Raw genomic sequence first — 27,306 nt, 5'->3', positions numbered from 1 at the left:
CCTTATGGTTTTGATCTATGGGCTATTATTAAAATGAGGCTGCATTTTAAATTGTATTTTTAACCTGTATTTTAAATTTATTTTCCCCCCTCCCCTATTATGTTTTTATTGTAATTTTACTGGTGTTAGCAGCCCTGAGCCCGGCTCTGGCCGGGGAGGGCGGGGTATAAATAAAAAATTAATATTATTATCAACAGAAGATACACCAACATAACTTGTTCATCCTGGCTGAGCCAAGACTGGTGTAAGCACCCCACAAACCCTTGAGCATTTCTCCAATGAAAATAGAGACGTCCTATTCCATAACCGTATGTTTACTATTTATCCCCTCTCATCTGACTGGGTTGTCCCAGCCACTCTGGGTGGCTTCCAACCTACATAAAAACATTTAAAAATTGCACATTTTTTAAAAAACTTCCCTATACAGGGCGACCTTCAGATGGCTAGGGAGGTCGGATAACTCCATACCCTCCGAAATTTCTCCGATGAAAATAGGGACGTCCTAAGGAAAAGCAAGGGACATGGGTGGCACTGTGGGTTAAACTGCAGAGCCTAGGACTTGCCGATCAGAAGGTCGGTGGTTCAAATCCCTGTGACGGGGTGAGCTCCCGTTGCTCAATCCCTGCTCCTGCCAACCTAGCAGTTCAAAAGCACGTCAAAGTGCAAGTAGATCAATAGGTACCGCTCCGGTAGGAAGGTAAACGGCGTTTCCGTGCGCTGCTCTGGCTCGCCAGAAGCGGCTTAGTCATGCTGGCCACATGACCCGGAAGCTGTATGCCAGCTCCCTCGGCCAATAAAGCGAGATGAGCGCCGCAACCCCAGAGTTGGTCATGACTGGACCTAATGATCAGGGGTCCCTTTACCCTTGCCTTTAAGGAAAGGCAGGACATTCTGAGATCAAATCGGAAACCAGGGTACCTTGTATAAATCCAGAACTGTCCCTGAAAAATAGGGACACTTGGAGGGTCTGAAAGGAGTGTTTTGGGAGTGGTACTTAGGTGGGATCCTTAGCATGCTCAGCTCCGGGTTTGGATCCGGTGCAACTTTACGCCAGCTTCAGTTACGCTAGCTTGCTTTACGTCAGCTTCTTGTGTGTAAGATTGCTCCCTCATTCTCCCATTCAAAGTAATTACATCTAAATGTGCTTTAACTATGGCTGGGGGCTTGCCCAGTATACATTTTAGGAAAAGTGACTCAACTTTCCCAATGTGCAAAATAGAGCTACTCCATTTCAGACTTCTGTAGACCATTCAATAAAAGGATGGCCAGAGTGCCAGAATGGTTATTGCCAACAATCAGGCAGCTACAATTACAATTACACTCAAATGGAAGACATTTCATAGCACATTCTTCAGTCTGCTTATTTAAGTGGCTTACAAACCTTTGTTTTTTGTCCTCTCTCCAGGAAAGGAAAATGGGAGCCCGAAGGTCTTGCTGCTCTTTTGGTAACTATCCCATTCCCATTGTTGATACAGACTGTCTCATGTTGGTAGCCAGCCCACACTTGACCAAATTTCATTCCTTCCTAACCTAAGATGACCTACAGCTATTAAAAAAACTCCTGTGTCTCTTATATAGACACAAACAGAAAATGCTAGATTGAATTGTCAATTACCCTTGTTTTGCATGGTCCAGTACACACACCCAAGCCACAGTCTATCTAAGATAATTCAATTTGGTTTAATTACTGATTTCCGAAGTTTGACATATTATTTGTGTAGCAAAATTTGCTGAAATGCCAAAAAAGGAATAATCTCACAAGCAGATAACAATGTGTAAATTGTTGTTTTCAATTTAGACCCTCTAGTTTCCTTTTTTGAGCCATTACCCAAACTATGACCCAGTTGCCAAATTGCAGAGAGGGAGATTGACTGTACACATGCTGTAACTGACAAAAAAATGGAGCAAAAACACACAAACATATCTCAAATGGGAAAGACCCACCACCTGAAAAAAAATGAATTTTCATTACACTGTTCAATTCCTGAAGTGCATTTCTTGAGAACAAAATCCTTGCTTTATAATCCCACTTAATAATGCAGTCATGTAGGGGGCAATCCTAGGGTAAGATCCACCAGACTTAGGATACAACAGATCTCAGTTGTAGCTGAGGGATGACTGGCTCAGATGGTATTCAGTTTCTGACCCCAAACTCCACTGAAGATACTCTGCCATAATTTGCTCAGCTAGCCACTAACCTAAAGACAGCAGCACTCGTTGTGTAGGTTTGGCATTATTTGAATTTATGCTGCTCACAGTTAAGAGAATTTGCATTCCATAGGTCTCAAACTAATAGCAATCACATTTGTTATAAATCTTTGCTCCAACATGGTATAGTGCTAGTACTACGATAAGAAATCTACAGAGAAAGGATGTGGGGGCAGAAGAGAAATGCAAACCACAAACTCTTTTTCTTAGAAATGTGTTTATAAAAAAAAGTCATAGCATTCAAAAGCAATGCTTATTATACAATATAAAATAATAGTAACATGGGCCTCTATGTATTTATTGGAAAAGGATTGTATTGCAAAAAATCTATTACAGCATTTACAGTATTGCAACATTTGCAATAGGATAAAATGTCTGTTGAAAAATTACATAAATACTCTTAACAAATCTCTTTGTCCGCTGTATACTTTTCCATATTCCCAGCTGTATGGTGTTAATCTAATTCAAAGGCACAATCTTGAAAAAAGTGCTGCCATTTCTCAATCCTTCCTGAAAGAACCCAATTCCCCCCCCTCAAGAATTTCAACATGACATAGAAGGACTTTGCTAGAATGAAGAATTTTGGAGATGCGAAAAGTACCTAAAATTATCAACAGTTGTCTAATGATACTTGGCCCTTGACTTCTCACTAACACTGATCAGATCGAAGAGAAGCTGTTAAATTAATAAAACACCAAGAAACATCACATTTGCTAGTGGCAAATGATCATATTAGCTGCAGTTTTCCCCCAACGGGATTAACAAAGTGCACTAGTTATCCATGTCTGTACAATTTTCAAACATTAAATACACATACAGTAAGTTTTTAAATATTTTGTATCAAATACTTTAGGACAAATATAAATTACAGATTTTTTTTTCAAACAAAACATACACCTGAAATATAACTTGATATTACAGAATATAAAAATACCCATTTTGCCTTTTTTTTCTTCTTTTTTTTTGGAAACTTATGTATTTGCAAGTTCTGCATGATGCTGAGAATCCATTGGCAGGACTTCCTTTCAAATTAGAAAGGCTCAATGCTCAATGTGTGGGACTCCTATCCTTCCCTGTACAATGGCAAGCCAACTGCAGAACCAGAGAATCGCAAGAAGCTTAACAGATCAGGCCAGCCTCAAATAATTTTATCAGCTAATGTCTAAGAAGTTGATTCTGACCTGCGGTTACCGTATTTTTTGCTCCATAAGAAGCACTTTTTTCTTCCTAAAATGTAAGGGGAAATGTCTGTGCGTCTTATCGGGCGAATGTGTGATCCCTGGAGCCGAATTGCCCAGGGGAGAAAAGCAGATCATGCTCTCTTTTTTGAAAGAGGGAAGTACGTGTTGAAACAAAGCCGCTAATGGGCAAGCAATTGGGGAGGGAGATAAGGGATGCTAGCAATAAAGGAGGCTGCCGGGGAGGTAAAGACAGCAAACTTGCAAGGAGAGGAGACAGGAAGACTAAAGCAATGAGGAGAGAAAAGGAGGAGCAAAAAACTGCTCCAGCTAAGGAAAAGACACTTAAAGCAAACAAGTGGGAAGGGATTGTTGAAAGGAAGCAGCTGGTCGCTAAGCGATCAGGAGGGAGATAAGGAACGCTAGAGATAAAGGAGGCTGCCTGGGGAGGGGTAAAAGCCCATGGATCCTGGGGATTTTTACATTGGGTCACCCCAAATTCACCACAGATCATATAGCATGTCCATGGCTACAGCCGGCACCAAAAAAACCACACATCCACTGTTTTGTGGGGCCGCAATGGCAAAAAATGTGGTTACAAACCACAGATCCACATGGATTCTCAGGATTTTTGCATTGGGCTACCCCAAACTCACCGTCAAATCACATGTCCATGGCCACAGCATGAACCACAAAAATCATACATCCACGGTTTCGTTCAGAATATTTTTTGTCTTGTTTTCCTCCTCTAAAAACTAGGCGCATCTTATGGTCAGGTACATCTTATGGGGCGAAAAATACGGTATATTGTGCATGCCACAGGAACCTTTTTCGTGGCATGACTGCAGGGAAGAAGGAACATACATCTCCAGGAACACAGATCAAAAGCTTCTGCGCTGGGTTAAGAAGACCAGGTTTACAAACTCCATGTTCTTCTAGTCAAAGCACCGAAGCATTAAATCTCCTTCTCTTCTATGTGAAGGGCAGGTAGGGGGTGTATGAACCTGAGGCTTGGTTGTTGCACATCAACAAAGCCAACATAATTCCAGCACTTAGTAATTCTGCACCCTTTATGTAGCAAGCCTCACACGAGACACGGTGGCACACAGAAGAGAAGGTGTTTCATACTGAAAGCATGTGAAATTTCAGGGAAGTTATGACATACAAGAAGGCTGGAAGCTCAGAAAACGGGGAGAGGTGGTCCCAGCATTCGAACTAGTTGCTGACCTGTGCTCTAGCTCCTATTGAGCAATTTAAGTTTTTTTAAAGAAAGCATGCTGAATTAATTTTGATGGACTCATGTCAAACGCTTCATGCTTTAAAGCAGCTTTTCTCAACCTTGGGTCCCCAGATGTTGTCGAACTACAACTCCCAACATCCCTAGCTAGCAAGGCCAGAGCTCAGGGATGATGGGAGTTGTAGTCCAACAACATTTGGGGACTCACAGATTGAGAACCGCTGCTTTAAAGATTACTTCTTGTAAGGAACAATCAACACCATCCCACACCTAACTATATTTTATTAGCACCTCTTAACACGCCAAGTGGGGACAGTTCTTGGGTCTGCCGTTACATCAGTGAACAGCTCGTTTGCTAAACCCAGGTTGCTGTTTTCCGAAAAGCCATTGCTCAGCGCACTGACTACGCAGTACGCATTTCAAGGCAGCAAACACAGGTTATGACACACTGACAACCCTGGATCTTTGATGAGAGGACCTGTATGTTAAATGTGTTTCTAGACATTACAGGTTACATCAAGATTAAATTAGCTGCATTTAATTCCTACCATAATCAATGGGACTGAAGTTAGGATTAAAGTTTTCCACTGATTTCAATGGAGTCAAAGTTCAACTAACTTTAGTCTGGATCCAACTCAACTACCATATTTTTCTGTGTATAAGACTAGGTTTTTCCCCTCAAAAATTAGGGGGCGTCTTATACACAGATACATCTTCCCCCACCCCATTTTCTTAAATCTGAGTTCGTAAAAACAGGAGGAGTCTTATACATGGGGACGTCTTATACGCGGAAAAATACGGTATGTTTAGAAAGGCACTTAAACTCTTGGTAGATGATTAAAAAATGGGATGTGAGTTAGTCCTCATTATCACTGCATTGTCGAATAGTCAATCACCCCACACTTCCAGTGTCACCTAGATAAGCAATAACTTCTCCCTTTTTCATTGCTGGTCTTCCATCACAACAGTAAAAGCACTCTTACATTGCAGGAGAAATGCATGTGGCAACATGCAAGTCAGGAACAACTTCAGTGCCAGAAGTTACAAAATGTACAACACGGGAACCATCGGCGGCATACCCCTTGGCCAGAATGGGTTGAGGGGAGTGGAACAAAACGAAAACCAATTAAGGCACATAGGTACAAAATACAACACACACAAGATGCAATTCTGCCTGCAGAAGAACAAATATTTTCATCATCTGGAAAACAAACAAGGAGAAGTGGCATTTCTGTTTTTAATTAAAGATTCTAACATTTTCCCTGAATCCAGGTCTAGAGAGACTTTTAAACTGGGCAAAATAAAATTGGCTTTTCAAATGCTTTGGTTATGGGGGGGAAATAGTACTAATGTTTATTTAAAAGTGCCATCAGTGCACAGGTTGTTTCGCAGACCAAACATGCAAAACAAACCAAATGTTAAAAATCCACACTTCTAAATCTTCCATCAAAATGAAAGCTGGAATCCTTTACACACTTACCTAGGAGTAAACCCCATTGAACTCCTTGGGATTTACTTCTGAGTAGATATGTACAGGATGGTTTTGTAAGTTAGTTACATTTAGTTCCCCCAAAATAAACGGGACTTTTCATTATCAATTTCAATGGAACTTGCATGCAACTAACTTAGTCTGGATTCCACCTCTTGTTTCTTGAGCATCGTGAAAAGTGTGCTCGGATTTTCAAGTACGTCTCTAAAAAAATAGTTTAGATGCTTATTATGGACTGATGCCAATTTATATCCACATTTCCCAAATCCATAACCCAGATCTTCACAAATAAATTTCAAATTAAGCATTGGAAAATAAACTATCCTAAGTGCAATTGAGCTGTAGAGAAGACTGTCTGCAACAAGGATAGCCAATGTGGTGCTCACCGGATGTTCTCGGGGTACAACTCCCATCAGCCCCTAGTCAGCCTCTCCAATGGCCAGCAGTTATGGGAGTTGTGGTCCGAGAAAATATGGAGAGCACCACACTGACTGCCCCTGGTCTAGGGAGAAATGATCGTTCCTGTACAATTGGATCCTAAAAGCCATTCCATCACATCTCCCGTAATCTGGTCCAGTTGAATGAATAGGCTACTTCCCCTTCCTCAATCGATATCCCTTATTTTAAAGGCCCCAAAGTAAGTTCCTTCTGGAGAGCGATCCAGTAATGATGGGTATGATACCTGGATACTTATTATTTCACCAGATTTCAGCTTGAAAAACCCTCCTACGTTTACAGAATAAAAATGAAATTCTGAGTCTCCTGACCAATTCTTTGTACTTCCTCCTTTCATCAAAACTACAGGGTTTCTCCTTTTAGCATCTGTTTTTATGACATATACCATCAACTGCAGAATTTGTCCAGTTAGGTTTCCCAAAGCTTCATGGTGTCTAAAGCATACATTGGTGTACAGATAATAAAAGCCATCATGATTGACTTCCAATTTTCCATCACTGAATGTCATATTCCGTATGTTTGCCCAGCCTTTGTCGTGATGCCAAGATGTAAGGTTCACTTTTTTGGTACCTATGAGGGAAACAGATAAGAAAACGTATATCTTATTTTAAGTTTAATGTCACAGGTGGATAATATATTGTTTTTGCAGCCATGAGTTGGTGTATACCTAGAATTGGTTTTGCTGTTATTAAGGCAGTCCTGCATAGAGATGCTTTTTAATGTGTAATGTCCAGAGCCTTCAACTTGACTTTACTCTTAAATCTCTCTTAACTTAATTTCCTCAATTTCTCTGGTCTCATTCCAACTCCACAAATCTATGATTCGATGACTCTTCTAGCTATGCCTGGGGAAGTAAACTCAGATGGCCATTTAAGGACACCCATGATGGCTCTAGTCATGCACAGAGATGCTCATCTCTTGGCCCCAGCCGAAGGGTTACTATGTTCCCCAGCTGTTTCAAAATGGGATGTGGGTAGTGGACATGGCATAATCTGGACAGAGAGCAGATTAGCCAGATTATAGGTTTTCCACAGTATTAGGCTATCCATTCAGTGAAGTGTGGCTGAGAATATTGGATTCCACTTGGACAGAAGGCAGTGGCCAGAACAGAATCATAACTGTCATCTGATTTTAGCCAATTAATCATCAATTCATTTTTAAGTAAACGGTGTTTCTGTATGCTCTGGTTTCCGTCACTGTGTTCCGTTGTGCCAGAAGCAGTTTAGTCATGCTGGCCACATGACCTGGAAAGCCGTTTGTGGACAAACACCGGCTCCCTCGGCCTGAGGCGAGATGAGAACCACAACCTCATAGTCGCCTTTGACTGGACGTAACCATCCAGGGGTCCTTTACCTTTTTTACCTTACCTTTTAAGTGAACATTCATACTACCCCAACTGAACATATATGTATTTTGGAGTTGTTGAAGGAAGTGTAATATAACTTACAATTTAATCAACAGAAGCCACCATATAACTAACAATACAATTTACTCAACAGAAGCCTGCATTAAAAGGGAAAGACAATTTTAAAACATTTCCTTTTTCATCCTCTATTCTGGAAACACACCAGAGCCAAGATAACCCAGATAATGGGAAGTATGCCCTTACTATTCCAGCCCTACAAATTATTGACATAATTTAGGAGACATGCTTGTGGATCAACTATCATATTAGCTTGGAATATTTCATGAATTGTGGTTATGACCACTGCTGACCAATGCGTCCTTGCTTTCCAGAATTTCCACTGCAAGATTTTTCCAACTTTATGCAAAGTTGAATAATTACATGCCTTACTGGGGGTGAGGGAAATCTGAAATCAGGAGGCCTCACAGAAGTTTTGCCATCTTACAAAAACTACACGACAGTTTGGACTTAATGAAAGCTTAATTTAGAAGTTTAAAGTATCTATTTTCATACTTGTTTATATATTGGCTCAACTTCAGCTACAGCGAACCAATTATTTGCATAAACCCTAGTTCAATTCAACCTGCAGCTTGCCCTCCCAAATTTACAAATAAAACAACAGGTTAGAGCTGCTTGTCTCATTTCATTTTCCATCTGCTCGGTTCACCATTCTAGGCAATGAAAGGAGACAATTACCATTAAAATGGTTTGTCAATTCGGATTTCCCATGAAGCTACAGTCAATGCAAACCTAGGTTTTCAAGCCAACTTCAAATCATAAGCAGATTCTACTTTGCCAGCCAACTTCAAACAATGGTTTATCAATTCAGACATCACACCACACCATAGTTGAGTTTTCTTAACCATGGTTTTGCACAGTAACGTAAACGGGCCCAAATCAGACAGCATAATATTGATAGAAGCAAGATGAAAAAGGAGCTTACCAGCTGGAATTTTATTGCCATCGATTATGAGATGGGCAAGGGGTGCTTTGTCAGGCTTGCTTTTCTTGGGCAAATCTAGCCATGATGCTCCCATTGTAGCTAAAAGCAAGACATCTTGTTAAAATCACCACAGAAAAATCTCATAAGATTTAAATAATATCAAGTAATGAAGCCACTGTCATACTTACATTTATCTGATCTTGACTGATCCTTACCAATAATAATACGCTGGACTTCCTAAAAATGGAAGAAACAAACTTAATTTTGCATAGTGAAGCTACAGCTAAACTTGTCACACGCTCACAAATCCTGAAAAACTAAGAGATGCTGAAGTTTGTGACAGTTTGCAAACCATACCATCTAGTTAAAGTGGCAGCAAGATCGCAAACTGCTTTGCCCAGTTTGGGCTAATTTGTATGTAATGCTGTAAGTTTAAACCATAGTGTCTAGTGTTACAAAAAAGAGCTGCAGCAAATCTGTAGGTTCATAAGGTTCTCTCTCCTTCTTTGCCATGGCTACAAAGAGGAGTTTGGAACTTTCTACTTAGCGTTTTAGATGAACTGCAGCCTGCAGTGCTGTCTGAACTTGGACAGATTTGGGGCAAATTCAAACCATCATTTATCAAGCTGGCTTGCTTTAATTAACCATTGGTAAAATTAACTAGAGTTTAGCAAAAATGGCACCCACAAATCAAATTCTTCATACGTTTCCCCAGCCACTCTGGGAGGCTCCCAACAGAATATTAAAAGCACAATAAAACATCAAACATTAAAAACATCCTTAAACTGAGCTGCCTTCAGATGTCTTCTAAAAATCGGATAGTTGTTTATTTCCCTGACATCTGGTGGGAGGGCATTCCACAGGGCAGGCGCCACTACCGAGAAGGCCCTCTGCCTGGTTCCCTGTAACCTCACTTCTCGCAGTGAGGGAACTGCCAGAAGGCCCTTGGAGCTGGACCTCAGCGTCTGGACTGAGCGATGGAGGTGGAGGAGACCATTTGAACCCACCTCTCTCGGCCAAGCAATCATGTTGCCTCTTACAGTTCATACGTGGACATATAATTATGTTTGCTGTGGTTGATTGGGGATGTTGACTCATATCTTGTTTTTTGTTAAAGGCGTGAAGCTGGATTTGCATGGCTTAACTGTTAGGATTCTTGCTCTGTGCTTGCAGTCATGGGATTGTTGTCTATCACATGACGGTGTATGTTTTCATTCCACAGTGTGGGAAGTGACAGAGACAGGATGTTTATGTTACTGTGTTCCGTGATGTGGGACTATTGTCCTTTGCTGTCTGATGAGAAGGAGGAAGGAGCTAAGTCGGAATGCTCCGAGTATATTATATGTAAATAAAAGTAGATTAGCCAAAATGCTGAGCTATTGAGCAAATACTCTGCAGGATCCTAAGTGTGCTGATGCCTCTTGATATCAGTCGCTGTGATGTTCGGGCTGGATAAAGGTTTTGAAGCTTCTGAACGATTGACCAGGAGGGAGAGAACATGCCAGACGGGCATGTGTCTCTGCCAGGGTCCTACACGCGAGTAGGACGATCCTAACATGAACACACTGCAGCAGCAGAAAAAGTTAACGAATTTCAATAGGGAAAAATAAAAGGTTCTACACAGGAAGAGCCAGCTGCACAATTTAAGATCGGGGGCACTGGCTTGCCAGTAGAACATGTGAAAAAGATCTAGAGGTCTTCGCAGACCACAAGCTTAACCTGAGTCCACAGGGTGATGCAGCAGCAAAAAAGCTAATGCTATTCTAGGCTGCATCAACAGAAGTATAGCGTCTGATCAAGGAAAGTAATAGTCCCATTTTAGTCTGCCTTAGTCGGACCTGGAATGCTGCATCTAGTTCTGAGCACCACAACTGAAGAAGGGTGTTGACAAGCTGGAACATCCCAAAACGAACAAGGGTCTGGAAACTAAGCCTTATGAGCAACTGCTGAAGGAGCTGTTTAGCCTGGAGAAGAGAAGACTATGATAGCCATCTTCAAATACAGTGGTACCTCTGGATGCGAACGGGATCCATTCCAGAGCTCCGTTCGCATCCTGAAGCAGATGCAACCCGCGTCTCCGCGTGCGCGGGTCGCAATCAGCAGCTTCTGTGCATGCACGTGACGTCATTTTGAGCATCTGCGCATGCGCAAGTGGCGAAACCCGGAAGTAACGCGTTCTGTTACTTCCGGGTCGCCGCCGGACGCAACCTGGAAACGCTCAACCTGAAGCTATTTTAACCTGAGGTATGACTGTATCTAAAGGGCTACATTCCCATGAACACTGAAAAAGAGACAGTGTTCAATAACACGCTCTCTCTCAACACAATAGAGAGAAGTGCTCATTTTTCTGTGTGAATGCATGTGACAGAAAGAAGTACCGGTTAATGTTCTCCCAAAGAAGCAAGAAAGAGAAATCTGCTGGAAGGAGAAAGTGGAAACCTCTCAGAAGGAACTGCATGGCCTGCCTGGGTCATGTACAGAGCGCTGAGTGGAAAGAAAGAAAGAAAGAAAGAAAGAAAGAAAGAAAGAAAGAAAGAAAGAAAGAAAGAAAGAAAGAAAGAAAGAAAGAAAGAAAGAAAGAAAGACACAGTTTGTTTAAATGTTTAAGAAAGAAGCTGTCATCTTCAACTAAGTAAAACTAAGCCCATGCTTTGTGAATAAGTACTTTGCACATATTCTTCTTTAGTTATAGGTTCTGAAAGGAAAAGCTTTTTTTAAAGAAGTGTTTGGGCATTGTTTTAATTTCAAGGAAAATGTCAGTAGCACAATCTGAGCATAACCCAGATAGGCTGCCTAGAAGTGACTGTGTGACAGGCATCAAGAAAGAGAAAAGATCACAATCATTATCTTCCAGGAAATTCACTGGTTTCTATCTCTGCAGCTCAGGAAGTAAACTGCAGAGAAAGCAAACAGGTTCAGAATGCTGAAGCCACAGAAATTGGTCCAGTGAATCTTTATAACAACAAACAGCACAACATGGGAAAGGGGACCGTCCACTGAAAACAAAATATCCCAATACCTGACTGGCTTGCAATATTTGCCAGGTTGAACGGGGGCGGGGGGCAGATGAGGAATGAAGAATGTGGACCAGATGGGGCAGCCCTATAGGCTTCATCCAACACAGAGGTCTGCCCCCACCCCCCTGGTCACATCATCCACAACTGGGTCAAAGAGTGAATTCCAGAAGGCCAGATTCTGTCACTCCTGCACAACAAGTTGCATCTATCAAAATCCCCTCTATTCTGCAATTATGAGAAGCCACGCACTCCACGTATAGTTACAACATTTCAAGGGGTCCCTGTTGCAGGTTGCAGTTTAGGTGGGCAATGGGCACACTGAAGAATATTCACACGTGTCACATTGGTCCTGACGCCTAACAGTTTTTAATTCTAACCCTACGAAAAGCACTTTGCATCCTCACATTGCCAACTCAAAAACAGCAGCGACGTTGAAGATGGTTTGCAGAGTGCCTAAATGAATACCTCAAAAGTCAAGGTTCGAGGGCAGAAATCTGGCTGAGTCTGGAATAACCTTGTAAAGTGAAAGGATATGAAAGAAGGATTTATAGCTAGATGTTAGGATAGAGATGATAAAGAAATGGATAGAGATGATAAAAACACAATGAGAGATAAAGGAGGTGCTGTGGGACTGGTGGAAGTCAATGTCTTGTTGTTTTAGTGTTTATAATATTAACTTATAAGATATGGATTTGTTTTTGTTGTTTTGTTTTCGTTGTTTGTTTTAGTTTTTGAATGTTGATTTTTGTGTGTTGTGTATTATTATTTTTTGATATCTTTCGTGTTGTTGTTGTGTGGAAAATACTAATAAAATTCATTTTTTTAAAAAGAAGAAGATGGCTTTGCAGAGTCTTCCAAATGCTACACAACATTGTGTAATGCTAAACAAAACAAAAACAGCCTCTGTGAGATAGTATTTTTACCCCCTTGTTGCAGAGAAGGGTGGGCTGAAGAGAACGTGGTTTGCTTACGGTCACCTCCAGAGTTCATGGCAGAAGCAGCATTTGAACTATAGGGCTTCCCTGACTCTCAGCTCCCTGCTTCAAACTCTCCCCTTCCGCCCCAGGACTGCGAGGCCAGACTCTCCTCAAGCACTCTCTCAGACGCCAACGTTTCCTCATGAAAGGCCACCCTGGAGGTCCAGCCGATGGAGTGCTTTGTTGCCATGCGCAAGACGAGTCCAGGCCTGAGTTTTCCCAAAGGTGACGAGGTCTGGAGCCCAGCCAAGGGGACGGGGACAGAGAAAAGTATGACTCCACAAACTGTCTCGCAGTTTTCTGTTTGTCCGTCTCGCCCTCCCGCTTTTTAAAGAGTGGGTTCTGCAGCTCTGGAGTGGCAAAGGCCTCAAGCAGGAAATCAACAAACAGACTACAAGAACAAAAAAATGTAATTTGGCTACTTGGTTTGAATGAAGCTGGGGAATTCAGGGACAATGGCCAAGATCCAAGTGAGAAAAGTGGCACCCTAACCTTAAAGGTAAAGGTAAAGGGACCCCTGACCATTAGGTCCAGTTGTGACCGACTCTGGGGTTGCGGCGCTCATCTCGCTTTACTGGCCGAGGGAGCCGGCATGACTAAGCTGCTTCTGGCGAACCAGAGCAGCGCATGGAAACGCCATTTACCTTCCCGCCGGAGCGGTACCTATTTATCTACTTGCACTTTGACGTGCTTTTGAACTGCTAGGTTGACAGGAGCTGGGACCGAGCAATGGGAGCTCACCCCGTCGCGGGGATTTGAACCGCCAACCTTCTGATTGGCAAGTCCTAGGTTCTGTGGTTTAACCCACAGCCCTGTGTCTAACCCTAACCTTGCACCTGTCTAAATGGAAGCTGGAGCCGCAGATTTCAGCAGAGAATTGCAAAGGCTGAAAATGGCGTTCCTAGTTTAGTGACTATCTGAACAAGCTGGGAAGGTCCAGTTCAGAGGCAGCCATTCCACGTGAGGCGGCTGCCACAGACTTTGGACAATGCTCTGTTGCAGGTGACCAGAAAGAGGCCGGGACATTTTTTATTTACTAAGCTTCCCCTTGAAGCAAGGCTTCCATGAGGCAAGGTGAAGCAAGTCCCCACTGTTGCCAGTTCCACTGCGCCGCCGCCGGCCCTGCCACAGCTCCGTCTGTGCCACCACTGCTAATTGCGGACGATGCTGCGCCTTTTGCTGGTCCAACCACTGCTCCATCAACCTGAACTTTTCAAGGAGTGCCTCAATTCCTCCCTCCATTTTGACTTCACAAACGCTCACAGGCCTTTTCTGCTAGGAAACACAGATCCCACTTCTGACACCAGTGTTACACGCCACCCCAATCTCCCCCGAGATTCCAGGGGCTGCAGGTACGCTATCCAGGGTTAGTGTTTCCTTCAGGAATTCGGCAGAATACTGGGGCTCGCAGAAGCAGCATCCCAAAACACACCTGCTGATTCCACCGCAGTATCAACAATAAGCCCAACGCCATCTTTCTCCCGCTGCCTAACTTGCACTGCAGAGCACAACCCCAAGGGGGATTAGCTTTCCACACCTATTCGCACTTAGCCCTTGAGAGAGGGAGGAAGCCCACAAATCTGCAAATGAGCTTTGCCCTTTCATCCCCCTGTGGCACCTAAATGGCTTATTCCCAGGTGGTCTCAAAAGGAAGTTACCTGAGTAAATTCGCTTTTACACTTGTTGATTCTACTGGAGCAATGTGCTGACATCATCTGCGCATGCTCCCATTTGCTTGTGTGGCACGAACATCACTATGGGATATTGGGGGGGCAGCCCCCCTTTGGGAAACTTTTTTGGGGGGGCAATGCCCCTAGCACCTACAGATCTATAGCAATATCCTGTCACATAGGATTTTTTTTTTTAAAAAAAATGTTGTTGTACAGAAAAAGCCACAGCCCAAGACTGCAACTGTTGTTGACCTGTTTTCCTGCCTTAGAAGGTACACATAATTATTTCAAATTGGGGGGGGGGGAGGAAAAGGCTTGAGATATATTCAGCTAAAATGGGGGTTACGTTCCAGGGAAAAGAGAAAATCATGTACAGTGGTACCTTGGTTTAAGAACAGCTTAGTTTATGAACAACTTGGATTAAGAACACTGCAAACCCAGAAGTAGGTGTTTTGGTTTGTGAACTTTGCCTTGGAAGCAGAACACGTTGAGTGTGTTCCATTTGTAAATCGAGTCCCACACTGCTATGGGAAAGCATGCCTTGGTTTAAGAACGGACTTTCGGAACGGATTAAGTTCGTAAACCAAGGTACCACTGTATTGTCGAAGCACATTGGGTTCAATGGCAGGTGGGATCATCAAAATCAAAATGTGGAAGCACGGAGACAGCATTTCACTAGGACACTGAGGCTAAATTGATTCCCTCTCCAAATGCCACTCTGACAAAACAGTTAGATAACTTCAGCACATTATTTCAGTTGTGTATATTATGTACACCTTTTAAAATGTGAAAACCAGGGCCTACCCTACCCATGCAAAATTTTATAATTTAACCTTGGGTTAAGAATTTAATTCGTTCTGGAGGTCCGTTCTTAACCTGAAACTGTTCTTAACCTGAGGTACCACTTTAACTAATGGGGCCTCCCGCTGCCACCGTGCAATTTCTGTTCTCATCCTGAAGCAAAGTTCTTAACCCGAGGTACTATTTCTGGGTTAGCGGAGTCTGTAACCTGAAGCGTCTGTAACCTGAAGCGTCTGTAACCCGAGGTACCACTGTACAACATTACACAGGGCTCTATTAAGCCCACTTTCTTCTGCACAACTCAGACAAAGCTTTTCTTTAAACTTTGAACTAGGGCAATTAAAACCTATTGCAGTAATTTTTATTAACAGAACTGTTGGGACATTAGAATCCCTCAAAGGCAATAAAGAGGAAACGAACCAAGAGTTTTCTACTTCCTACGCAAGGGGCAATTACAAACGACAGAACATATCAAGTGCCAGCACTCTGTCAGCTTTTAAAAGGCTCTAGATTAGATTGTAATTACATTTAAATAGAGCTAAATACGCAGTGATGTGTAAGAGATCAAACACTCTAAAGACCCTCTGGTATTTGCTTCTACCCAACCCTTAGACATTTTTGCCAGACACTTCCATGTGAAGCAGGCATATTGTGCTCAGTTTTTGAGGACTTGCTAAGTCTGCAAGTCAGGCAAAAGGGAAATTGAGAGCCAGTGTTCACTGAGACACACTATTCAAATGGGGCTGTATGTCCCCTGACTTCTCTTTTTTGAAAACAAGGCCCATGTCAAAATCTCCTTGCATCTGATGCTTGTTCTGAACCCTGGGCAAGATCTTTGTGCCAAAGCAAACACACAAGGAGAGGAGGGGAAGGCGAATGTGGAGTTCTTGGCCTCCTTCCCAGTTTCATCAACCTTTATGATTTATGGAGCCTTCCCAGTTTCATCAACCTTTATGATTTATGGAGCTTGGGATGGTCATCCAAACTGGGCTTATATACCAGAAGGTTTTGTATTGGGAATAGTACCAGGAGGTCTAAAGGAAGAAGACATTATATTTATATGCAACAGTAGCCGCAAGGCTATTGATTGCGAAAAATTGGAAAAGTGGCATTATACCGACAGAAATAGAGTGGCTTGCCAAATTATTGGAGTACTACAATATATCCCCCCCCAAATGGGAGAGATTGGAAGGATAGCAGGGACGCAGGTGGCGCTGTGGGTTAAAGCCTCAGCGCCTAGGACTTGCTGATCGAAAGGTCGGCGGTTCGAATCCCTGCGGCGGGGTGCGCTCCCGCTGCTCGGTCCCAGCGCCTGCCAACCTAGCAGTTCGAAAGCACCTCCGGGTGCAAGTAGATAAATAGGGACCGCTTACCAGCGGGAAGGTAAACGGCGTTTCCGTGTGCGGCTCTGGCTCGCCAGAGCAGCGATGTCACGCTGGCCACGTGACCCGAAAGTGTCTGCGGACAGCGCTGGCCCCTGGCCTCTTAAGTGAGATGGGCGCACAACCCCAGAGTCTGTCAAGACTGGCCCGTACGGGCAGGGGTGCCTTTACCTTACCTTACAATATATCCCCCCAAAAATGGGAGAAATTGGAAGGATCTCTAAAGAGAAGATAGACAGGGATTGGAAGGTGTTTAAAGGATACTTGCAAAACCATATCGAAAAATCAGAATAAAAATTAGAATAAACAAGTTCCGTTTTAAATACTGAAATACTAAATAAGATGGATAACAATGTGTAATAGAAAAAGAAGCATGAAATTAGGTTAAAGGTGTGTGAAAGAAAGTAATAGAAGTGGAAAGAAATTGCAATTGAGTAGATTGGAAGTCAAGGGACGCAGGTGGAGCTGTGGGTTAAAGCCTCAGCGCCTAGGAGTTGCCGATCGAAAGGTCGGCGGTTCGAATCCCTGCGGCGGGGAGCGCTCCCGCTGCTCGGTCCCAGCGCCTGCCAACCTAGCAGTTCGAAAGCACCTCCGGGTGCAAGTAGATAAATAGGGACCGCTTACCAGCGGGAAGGTAAATGGCGTTTCCGTGTGCGGCTCTGGCTCGCCAGAGCAGCGATGTCATGCTGGCCACGTGACCCGGAAGTGTCTTCAGACAGCGCTGGCCCCTGGCCTCTTAAGTGAGATGGGCGCACAACCCCAGAGTCTGTCAAGACTGGCCCGTACGGGCAGGGGTACCTTTACCTTTACTTTAGATTGGAAGTCTAACACAAAGGTGGGGTGAGGGGTGGTGGATGGTGATGAGAAAAGGAAGTATCTGTGGGATTGTGTGTAGGCATGTTTGAACATTTTTAAGGATTGTATGAAATGTATGCTTGTATATTCGCAATATGTGTGTATTAATGCTGAATTATTTTAACAATTAAATCATGACTGTTTAAAAACAAACAAACAAACTGGGCTTATATTTTTTCCTTTCAATTTATGGATCACTTTATCGTAAAGACTTGCTGCAAACAAAAACAGCTTTTGACGAGAGGCCATGTGGTCTAGTGGTCGGACTTGGAAGACCTACGTGGGTTTCAAAACCCCTCACCGTCTTCATTCAGATTCAGCGCTCAACTCAAAAGTGAAAGTTTCCGCTTTATAACAACAAACTGCAGTGAGCCACCTGTTTCTCACTTCTCCTCCAGCGTGGCTGCACGAAGGACGTTGGAAACTTTTTAAAAAAATATATTTTCATTAGATTTTTAGCAAATTGAAACTACAGATTATAGAAACAAGGCAATAATAGCAACAGCAACCATTACTTATTTTGGTTTTTCTTTCTCTTGCAGGAATTTGCAAATTATCACTTCTATGCAGTGCTATTTTTTTCTAGAAAAAAAGAGGTGCCGGAACTCACCATGAACATTTCCCTCATTCTCCTGTAAAGGCAATGGCGCCCACCTGAGAGGTGCTGGAATTGAGTTCCAGCAAAATCTAGCCGAAATCTAGCCCTGCTTCTGTTTTAGATTAACCACAACTTGTCTGAACTTGAAAAACCGTGGTTAACTGTAATCTGCGGTTCAATTATGTATTGAATATATTTCTAGCCTGCTCTTCATCGTATCTGATCCCTTTGTTGAAACAAGCCTCTCCAAGCTATAAAGGTAAAGCGACCCCTGACAGTTAGGTCCAGTCATGGACGACTCTGGGGTTTCAGAGCTCATCTCGCTTTACTGGCTGAGGGAGCCGGCGTACAGCTTCCGGGTCATGACTAAGCCACTTCTGGCAAACCAGAGCAGCATACAGAAACACAATTTACCTTCCCGCTGGAGTGGTACCTATTTATCTACTTGCACTGGTGTGCTTTCAAACTGCTAGGTTGGCAGGAGCAGGGACCGAGCAACGGGAGCTCACCCCACCGCGGGGATTCAAACCGCCAACCTTCTGATCGGCAAGCCCTAGGCTCTGTGGTTTAACCCACAGCGCCACCCGTGTCCCAAGCTATAGTTTATCATAATTTGTCCAGGTTCAGACAAGAGGAACATTTTTGCCTCGCACCTAAAAATGAAGGCACCGGGAGAACCTCCTTGGTGGGAGCATCCTGCAAATGGGGAGCCACTACAGAAAAGGCCCATTCTCGTGTTGCCACCCTCCAGCCCTCTCGTGGCAGAAGCACACAAAGAGGGGCCTCAGATGATGATCGCAGGGCCCAGTTTATATGGGGAGAGGAAGTCCTTAAGGTATTGCGGTCCTGAGCTGTGTCATTTATCTGCTGTTTTGGCCTGAATATAAGCCACACCCGAATATAAAATTCGGCGGGAGGAGAGAAAAGAAAAAATACCCGAATATAAGCCACTCCATTCCTTGCTGCCCCTGGCTGCATATGGGGCAGGGAGCCGCGCTGCGCAGAGGACAGGGGCCTATGCGCGGGACAGACGCCACTTTGCTGCGCTCCTGGCTGCATACCGTAAGGTCGGAATGTGGGGGGGAAGTGAGGCTTATAGTCAGGCCAATACGGTATTACTGTGTCATTTCACCACTAGGATAAATTCCAAGCACTTTCTGCTGAGCGACATGCAGAATTTACCGTGTTTTCGCTCTGTAAGACGCACCAGATCATGAGACGCACCTAGTTTTTGGAAGAGGAAAACAAGAAAAAAAATATTCTGAATCTCAGAATCCGGAACAACAATAGGGATTGCTGTGCAGCGAAAGCAGCGATCCCTCTTGCTGTTCTGGCTTCTGGGATAGCTGCACAGCCTGCATTCGCTCCATAAGACGCACACACATTTCCTCTTACTTTTTAGGAGGGAAAAAGTGAGTCTTATAGAGCAAAAAATACGGTATATTCTGTACCGCCTGAACGCCAAACTTTTTCCACTAAGAAGGAATGAAGAATTGTGGACCACAATTTATTGATATTGATTATAGAATTAGTTATATACCCCAGATGAACATAATGCCAGGAACAACAGTTTTTCCAAAGCAACTGTAAGTGTAAAATGAGCCGCGGGTAAGAAACAAAATGCAGGTTGGGTTAATCATGATTTTTTTTAAGTGTGCCACTTGTATTCGGATGGAAAAACAGCTCTGGGGTGCTGAACCGGTACTGTACAGTGGTACCTTGGGTTAAGAACTTAATTCATTCTGGAGGTCCGTTCTTAACCTGAAACTGTTCTTAACCTGAAGCACCACTTTAGCTAAAGGGGCCTCCTCCTGCTGCTGCGCCGCCGCAGAATGATTGCTGTTCTCATCCTGAAGCAAAGTTCTGAACCCGAGGTAATATTTCTGGGTTACCAGAGTCTGTAACCTGAAGCGCATGTAACCCGGGGTACGACTGTATTTGGAAGTGGAGTGGGAAAGCACAGTGCTTTTTTACTGGGGGTACACAGGGGTACGCACACCCCTAAACATTTTGTGAATCTTTGTGCTTTTGTCCATTTACTGTATTTATTTTTCCTGATTTGAACTATAAAATGGTGATTTTCTTGAGTCAAAATGAGAGTACCCCTAAACATTTTTTTAAGTAAAAAAGCACTCAGTTCCAGCATCTCTCAGATGGGCACCATTGCTATGAGTTCCAGAACACTTCTTTTTCTAGATAAATAGCACTGTACAGTGGTAGCTAAGGTTAAGTACTTAATTCGTTCCGGAGGTCCGTTTTTAACCTGAAACTGTTCTTAACCTGAAGCACCACTTTAGGTAATGGGGTCTCCACTGCCGTCGCGCCGCCGGAGCATGATTTCTGTTCTCGTCCTGAAGCAAAGTTCTTAACCTGAGGTAATATTTCTGGGTTAGCGGAGTCTGTAACCTGAAGCGTCTGTAACCTGAAGCGTATGTAACCCGAAGTACCACTGTATTACGTTCCCGATGCAGATTGGGACTACTGCATCGGGACTACTGCAACGCGCTCTACATGGGGCTACCTTTGAAGGTGACCAGGAAACTGCAATTAATCCAGAATGTGGCAGCTAGACTGGTGACTGGGGGCAGCCGCCGGGACCACATAACACCCGTTCTGAGAGATCTGCATTGGCTCCCAGTACGTTTCTAAGCACAATTCAAAGTGTTGGTGCTGAGTCCTAAACGGCCTCAGTCCTGTATACCTGAAGGAGCGTCTCCACCCCCATCGTTCAGCCCGGACACTGAGATCCAGCGCCGAGGGCCTTCTGGCGGTTCCCTCATTGCGAGAAGTAAGGTTACAGGGAACCAGACAGAGGGCCTTCTCGGTAGTGGCGCCCGCCCTGTGGAACACCCTCCCTTCAGATGTGAAGGAAATAAGCAGCTATCCTATTTTTAAAAGACATCTGAAGGCAGCCTTGTTCAGGGAAGTTTTTAATATTTAACACTGTACTGTTTTTAATACTTTATTGGGAGCTGCCCAGAGTAGCTGGGGAAACTCAGCAAGATGGGCGGGGTATAAATAATAAATTATTATTATTATTATATATTATTATTATTGGGAGTCACACCAAGAAGAAATCGGCTTCTCAGCTAAGCAGGGCCAGCCAGATCTATGTGTGCCAGGAACTCACTTTGCACTGGGTTAATGTGCAGGATAGCTGTAAGCTTTGGACCAGCTGAGCTGCACTGACCTTCTGCATCGCTCCTTGAAATGCCTGCTTCATCCTTCTGCACGATTCAGACAGCAGCCTTGTTTCTTGGTTTGCCAAGGTTGTTTCCTGCAGGTCTATATTCCCCTGGAGTCTCAGAAAGGTTCTCAGACAATGCGTATCCTCTTCCGAAATTCTGTTAGGGTCCATCTGAAAGAAAATATTCAAAGACATCTCACTGCTTTTATTTCACAGATTGTTCATGCACCCAAAAGCAGAAAGGAGGCCACCCCAGAGATATCAAATGTCCAAAAAAATAATTGCCCTGGTCCAGCAAGGCCATTGCTATGTTCTTAAAAGGAGCAGCTAAAGTCATAGTGGGCGGGTTTGTCAGAAGGTATTGAGCATGCAAACTAAAAACGGAAACTTTATTGTGATCAGACCCACACAGGAAGGGAGTCCTGGCCGTTAACTTGATGGCAGCCACACTTTGAAGAGATAACCTGATCTAGAGAGCCCTTTCAGGAAAGAGAATACAGTGGTACCTCAGGTTAAGTACTTGATTTGTTCTGGAGGTCCATTCTTAACCTGAAACTGTTCTTAACCTGACACCACTTTAGCTAATGGGGCCTCCTGCTGCCGCCATGCCACCGGAGCACCATTTCTGTTCTCATCCTGAAGCAAAGTTCTTAACCTGAGGTAATATTTCTGGGTTAGCGGAATCTGTAACCTGAAACATATGTAAACCGAGGTACCACTGTATACACAAGGATATGTGTGAAGCACAGTGCACACGTTTCTTTTTCATTGGGTATGCAAATCAGACTTAAGCAAGAAAATTAGTTATAAATGCAGAATGCACGGGGTTTTGAACATCAATTTTGCTGGGAAAACCTCACATCAGAAAGGGCTACTGGCAGCTGCCAGAAAAAAGGAAAAGCAGTGTTTGGAGTGGTGAGGGAATTGAAGGCTGAGAGGCAAAGTAGGAGAAGAGGTCTGGAAAAAGGAAAGCCCAGGGGCTAAGATCCCCGGGAGACGCAAGCTGGATGCCGTCTACAATTCTGCGTGTCTTAGGGGCTGTTCACAGAAACGTTTTCTCCACCCACCAAGATCCCATCTATAACACCGCAGATCTATATGTCTTGACTTTCAGGCAGAGCCAATATCTGTTGTGCAAATAGCACGGCCAAATGATTTGGAGGGCTTCAACACCTTCATTTGGAGAGACTTGTGACAAGAATTTTAAGGTCTTAGATAAGTAATAAATGTAATAAATGTCCATAAATGTACCAAGCAAACACGTACATAAATATATAAACCACTGTCTGAAAACCCCACAAAAAAAGTCCTGAACAAATTGACCTCAATTATTTCTCTGCAAGGTCAAAGTGGGAAACCTCCTCACTGTCTTTTTCCTTCACAAATCCTGTCTTAAGGGCACATTTAAGATATGAATAGGGTGAGAGCCTGTGACCTGGCTCAGGAACTAAGTATTTATCATTACAAAAGACTGGCCAGGCTTCCCAGGCAATCCAATCAAGTGACCATTAAACAGGTAACCTGTCAGATGAGATAAACAAGTCACTCAGATTTCTGCTGTAGACCGCCTTTTCTGTGATGTAGGTATGATGTATCTGGGTGGTGGTCTTAGGTTTCACCCCTTCCGTGATGTATGTATGATGTATGGAGGGGTGGTCTTGAGCTCCAGGGCAGGGAATTTAAAATGTCTATATAAGGCCTTGCGCATCATTGTTCTGGGTTCCTCCTCCCTCCTGCATGTGGTGAGTGAGGACCCTGTTGCAACAGATCAATAAAGATCAGGCTTACTAGCTGCTTTGCTTCTCAATATTCTCTGGTTGGCCTCTGTTATTTTCTCCTACCAATAGGGAACCTACGTAAGGACTCTATATGGGCTCTTGGATACCCCATAATGGGAGAAAGGGCAGATTTTTGTTTACAACAGACTCAAGTAGTGTTTTCCTTAATGTTTCATTGTTCACAATGGGTTGCCCCTGCCTTCCGAAGGACCTCCTGCTATCATGTTGTTGTGACGTGGGGTTTGTGATTTCAGCTCTCTTGACATAATATGCTGGAGACAGTTCTCTAGTAACACTTCTTTATTAAAGCAAACAAGACTGAGACCTGAGGAGGGGAGAACTACATTTATAGGGACAGGGAACTAGCTAGAAAGGATACATTTTGGAGGGATGAATATCAGGCAATCACAGTCCTGCCTTTTGGAGGAAACCAGTAAGACAAAGGATCCAAATACAGCAGCTTAAATGAACCAATAGTAGCTGTACCCTCTGGAACCAAAAGGCAGTTACTTTACCCTAATGCAAATACAGACAATAATAATACAGATATAAAATCCTTTGACTCAATACACAACAATGTAACTGCAGGGGGACTCCACGAGTCATCTAGTCAACCCCCTGCAATGCAGGAATTCCAACTAAAGTATCCATGGCAGAAGGTCACCCACGGCCACCCACTCTATGTATCTATCTACCCATCGACTAATATTTATAGATAGATACAGACAGGGCTTTTTTGCAGTCAGAACTCAGTTGCGGCACTCTCAGGCGGGCGCCATTGCCATGATAAGAGAACGAGTGAGACGTTCATGGTGAGTTCCAGCACCTCTTTTTCTAGGAAGAATAGCACTGGCGAGAAGACTTCTTCTCGGTGGCCGAGAAGCTCCCCTTGCATGCTGATTGGGCAGCTCTAGAATGCACCCGTGGTCCTGGGTGTGTGTGGTGGGACCAGAGAGGGGCAAGTTAGGATCGATCCTAAGCCCCTTCTGCTTGGCCACATGACCTGGCAACTCAGTAAAAGTTACGCTGGCAAAAGCTGGTGTAACTAAAACGACTAAAGGCTTGACTTACCAGCAGCTGCCCCACTGCTGAAGAAGAGTTGTTGTTGTTGTTGTTGTTGTTTTACTTATGCTTTTCAATTTTATACATTTCAAGAATTTTACAATCATTTTAACGTTTCAGAACTTGACTTCCTTCCCCCTCTTTCTGCGGTTCCTTAAATTTATTTTTAACATTTTCTGCATATCCAAATTAACTTAATTTGCTCACTTATTCATCTACTTTAAATATACTATATACTCTTATAAAATTGCAGATCATTACAGTGGTACCTTGTTTTATTGATTACAACCCTTTTTTTAGATTACGAATAAATTTGGGGGGAGGCCTCATTGGCGAAAGTGCGCCTTGGGTTACAACCTGTTTTGGTTTACAAACGGATCCTCCGGAATGGATTATGGTTGTAAACCAAGGTACCACTGTACAATAATCCTGCCAATGTTCTTATCTGTTTACAGTTTGTAAATATTCAATAAACCATTTCCATTCCTTTATAAAAAGTTTGTTATCTTAATTTCTTATTTTTCCAGTAAGTTTTGCCATTTCTGCATATTCATTAAATATTGTTATCCATTCTTCTTTTGCTGGGACGTCTTCTTGCCACTGTAGTTGCATACATGAATAAATTTCTATACTGTTTGTGTAGTTCTGTCCCTACAATTCCCAAAAGGATCCACTGCTGTACAGAGTTTGGACCTGGTGTTCTTTATCCTTAACCTGAAGCAGCTTGTTTTATTGTGCAAAGAATTGCTCCCACAGGCATATGTGTGTGTGTGTGTGTGTGTCCATATGTTTTAAAATGTTTTTATATATGTAATTATTTTGGCTGTTTTTAGATAAGCAATTGTTTTCTATATACCGTATTTTTTGCACCATAACACTCACTTTTTTCCTCCTAGAAAGTAAGAGGAAATGTCTGTGCGTGTTATGGAGCGAATGCCTGCGGGTGGCGGGGGGATCTGCTGCAGTCATGAGCAGAGGATCTATGGTTCCCCTTCCTTCCCTCCTCTGTGGTTACAAAGCATGGATCCACATGGATCCTCAGGATTTTTGCATTGGGCTACTCCAAACTCACTGTCAGATCACATGTCTGTGGCCACAGCATGAACCACAAAAATTATATATCCACTATTTCATTTAGAATATTTTTTTCTTGTTTTCTTCCTCTAAAAACTACGTGCGTGTTATGGTCTGGTGCGTGTTATAGAGCGAAAAATACGGTATATTTACTGTTATGTCTCATAGGAAGTAACTCATAAATAAAACAAAACAATGGAAAGCAGTGCATTCATCTACTGCTGTGGGATCACCAAACATAGGTACTCAAGGTCAACCATGTAGAGTGTTTTGGGTCCTTGAAAACAACTGTGTGAACCAGTCCTCAGAGTTTCACCCATGTTCCACTTTCTCTAGCACAGTAAAAACTCTTACTCATGCAAAATACAAAAACAGGTAAGCAACCACAGCTTCCTGGTTGAGATTCACAGGGCCATTCTGTTTCCTGTTTGAGATAACAACATGCACTTTTCACTCTGGTGTATGGTTTCACATGTGGTTAAGATTTTCATAAACCAAGACCTCAAGCTACAAGATGGCCCTGAAGAACGGAGCTAAGCTCTAACACAGAGTGAATTCAGGGCAAAATCTGGGCTTCAAAAATCCTGGGAGGGGAGGGGGACCCACATATGTAACGCTTTAAAAGTTTGATGCCGCTATACATTCAACATCAAAAAAACAAAGATCATAGCCACTGGTCCCAGCACCTCCTGGCAAATAGAAGGGGAAGAAATGGAGGCAGTGAGAGATTTTACTTTCTTGGGCTCCATGATCACTGCAGAAGGTGACAGCAGTCATGAAATTAAAAGACGCCTGCTTCTTGGGAGGAAAGCAATGACAAACCTAGACAGCATCTTGAGAAGTAGAGACATCACCTTGCCAACAAAGGTCCGTATAGTTAAAGCTATGGTTTTCCCAGTAGTGATGTATGGAAGCGAGAGCTGGACCATAAAGAGGGCTGATCGCAGAAGAATTGATGCTTTTGAATTATGGTGCTGGAGGAGACTCTTGAGAGTCCCATGGACTGCAAGAACATCAAACCTATCCGTTCTGAAGGAAATCAGCCCTGAGTGCTCACTGGAAGGACAGATCCTGAAGCTGAGGCTCCAGTACTTTGGCCACCTCATGAGAAGAGAAGACTCCCTGGAAAAGACCCTGATGTTGGGAAAGATGGAGGGCACAAGGAGAAGGGGATGACAGAGGACGAGATGGTTGGATAGTGTTCTTGAAGCTACTAGCATGAGTTTGACCAAACTGTGGGAGGCAGTGGAAGACAGGAGTGCCTGGCGTGCTCTGGTCCATGGGGTCACGAAGAGTTGGACACGACTAAACAACAACAACAAGAAGACATTCAAAAAATATCACCAACTTTGCAGCTGGCTGAGGGAAGGGCTTTAAACTACCCACCGCAAGCTGGAAAAAGTTGGGAGGGTTGTAGCTCAAACTCTTAAAATCAGATCTACTAGATCCATATGAAGCCATGTTGGACGGAAGCCCAGCATGGGCAGGCAGGCAGGAGGCGACAGCAACAGAGGGACGTGTGAGCGATACCATCGCAAATGTGCCTACACAATCTAGCTAACAACTTCAGCAAGACAAGGAATGTTTATGAGAATTTTATTAAGATTTAGGCGTTGCTTGCTAGCTACCAAACTTCATCAACCAGTTTAAGGTCGCGTGTGTAAACTTTCCGCAGACTGGGAAACAGGGAATATAGCAAAAGGGGGGAGTTGTTGAACCAAAGGTGAACAATCATAATCAATACTATAATTACCAAAAGCCAAAGATGTAGTGTTGTATGTAGTTAAAAGCATGTCAGAAAGTTTTGGTGGCTAACAGGTGGCAAATACATTTTATATTCTGTACTTGAACCATAGTAAGAACCTGCAAAAGACTGGGCAACTGGTGAAATTAAGAAAAATGCATCAAACATGAAACAGATAAAAGTTACTAAACTTGAGGCAGCTGTGGTGGAGGTGGCAGAAAAAGGCTACATATTCTGAATGGGCT

General features: G+C 43.4%; 1 protein-coding gene and 1 long non-coding RNA gene across 2 annotated transcripts in view; one reads left to right on the top strand and one right to left on the bottom strand.

The window, feature by feature from the left end:
• Positions 1-2,408: 2,408 nt before the first annotated feature.
• TNFSF11 (TNF superfamily member 11) overlaps positions 2,409-27,306 on the bottom strand; it is a gene marked incomplete at its 5' end in the record, with an annotated part of 32,903 nt that continues 8,005 nt past the window's right edge. The window contains 4 exons of the mRNA XM_081917901.1: positions 2,409-7,138; positions 8,917-9,015; positions 9,105-9,153; positions 21,407-21,574. Coding sequence (XP_081774027.1) covers positions 6,717-7,138; positions 8,917-9,015; positions 9,105-9,153; positions 21,407-21,574 — 738 coding nt within the window. The 3' untranslated portion in view covers positions 2,409-6,716. The remainder of the gene's footprint in view (positions 7,139-8,916; positions 9,016-9,104; positions 9,154-21,406; positions 21,575-27,306) is intronic.
• Positions 22,897-23,212, top strand: LOC309374581. Its single transcript, XR_014170632.1, has 2 exons — positions 22,897-23,002; positions 23,054-23,212. It is a non-coding gene; the product is annotated as an uncharacterized lncRNA (long non-coding RNA).

This window comes from Podarcis melisellensis (genome assembly GCF_964234715.1).
Source record: "Podarcis melisellensis genome assembly, chromosome: 7".
In the NCBI taxonomy this organism is placed as follows: Eukaryota; Metazoa; Chordata; class Lepidosauria; order Squamata; family Lacertidae; genus Podarcis; species Podarcis melisellensis.
This window is presented reverse-complemented; position numbering and strand designations above follow the sequence as displayed.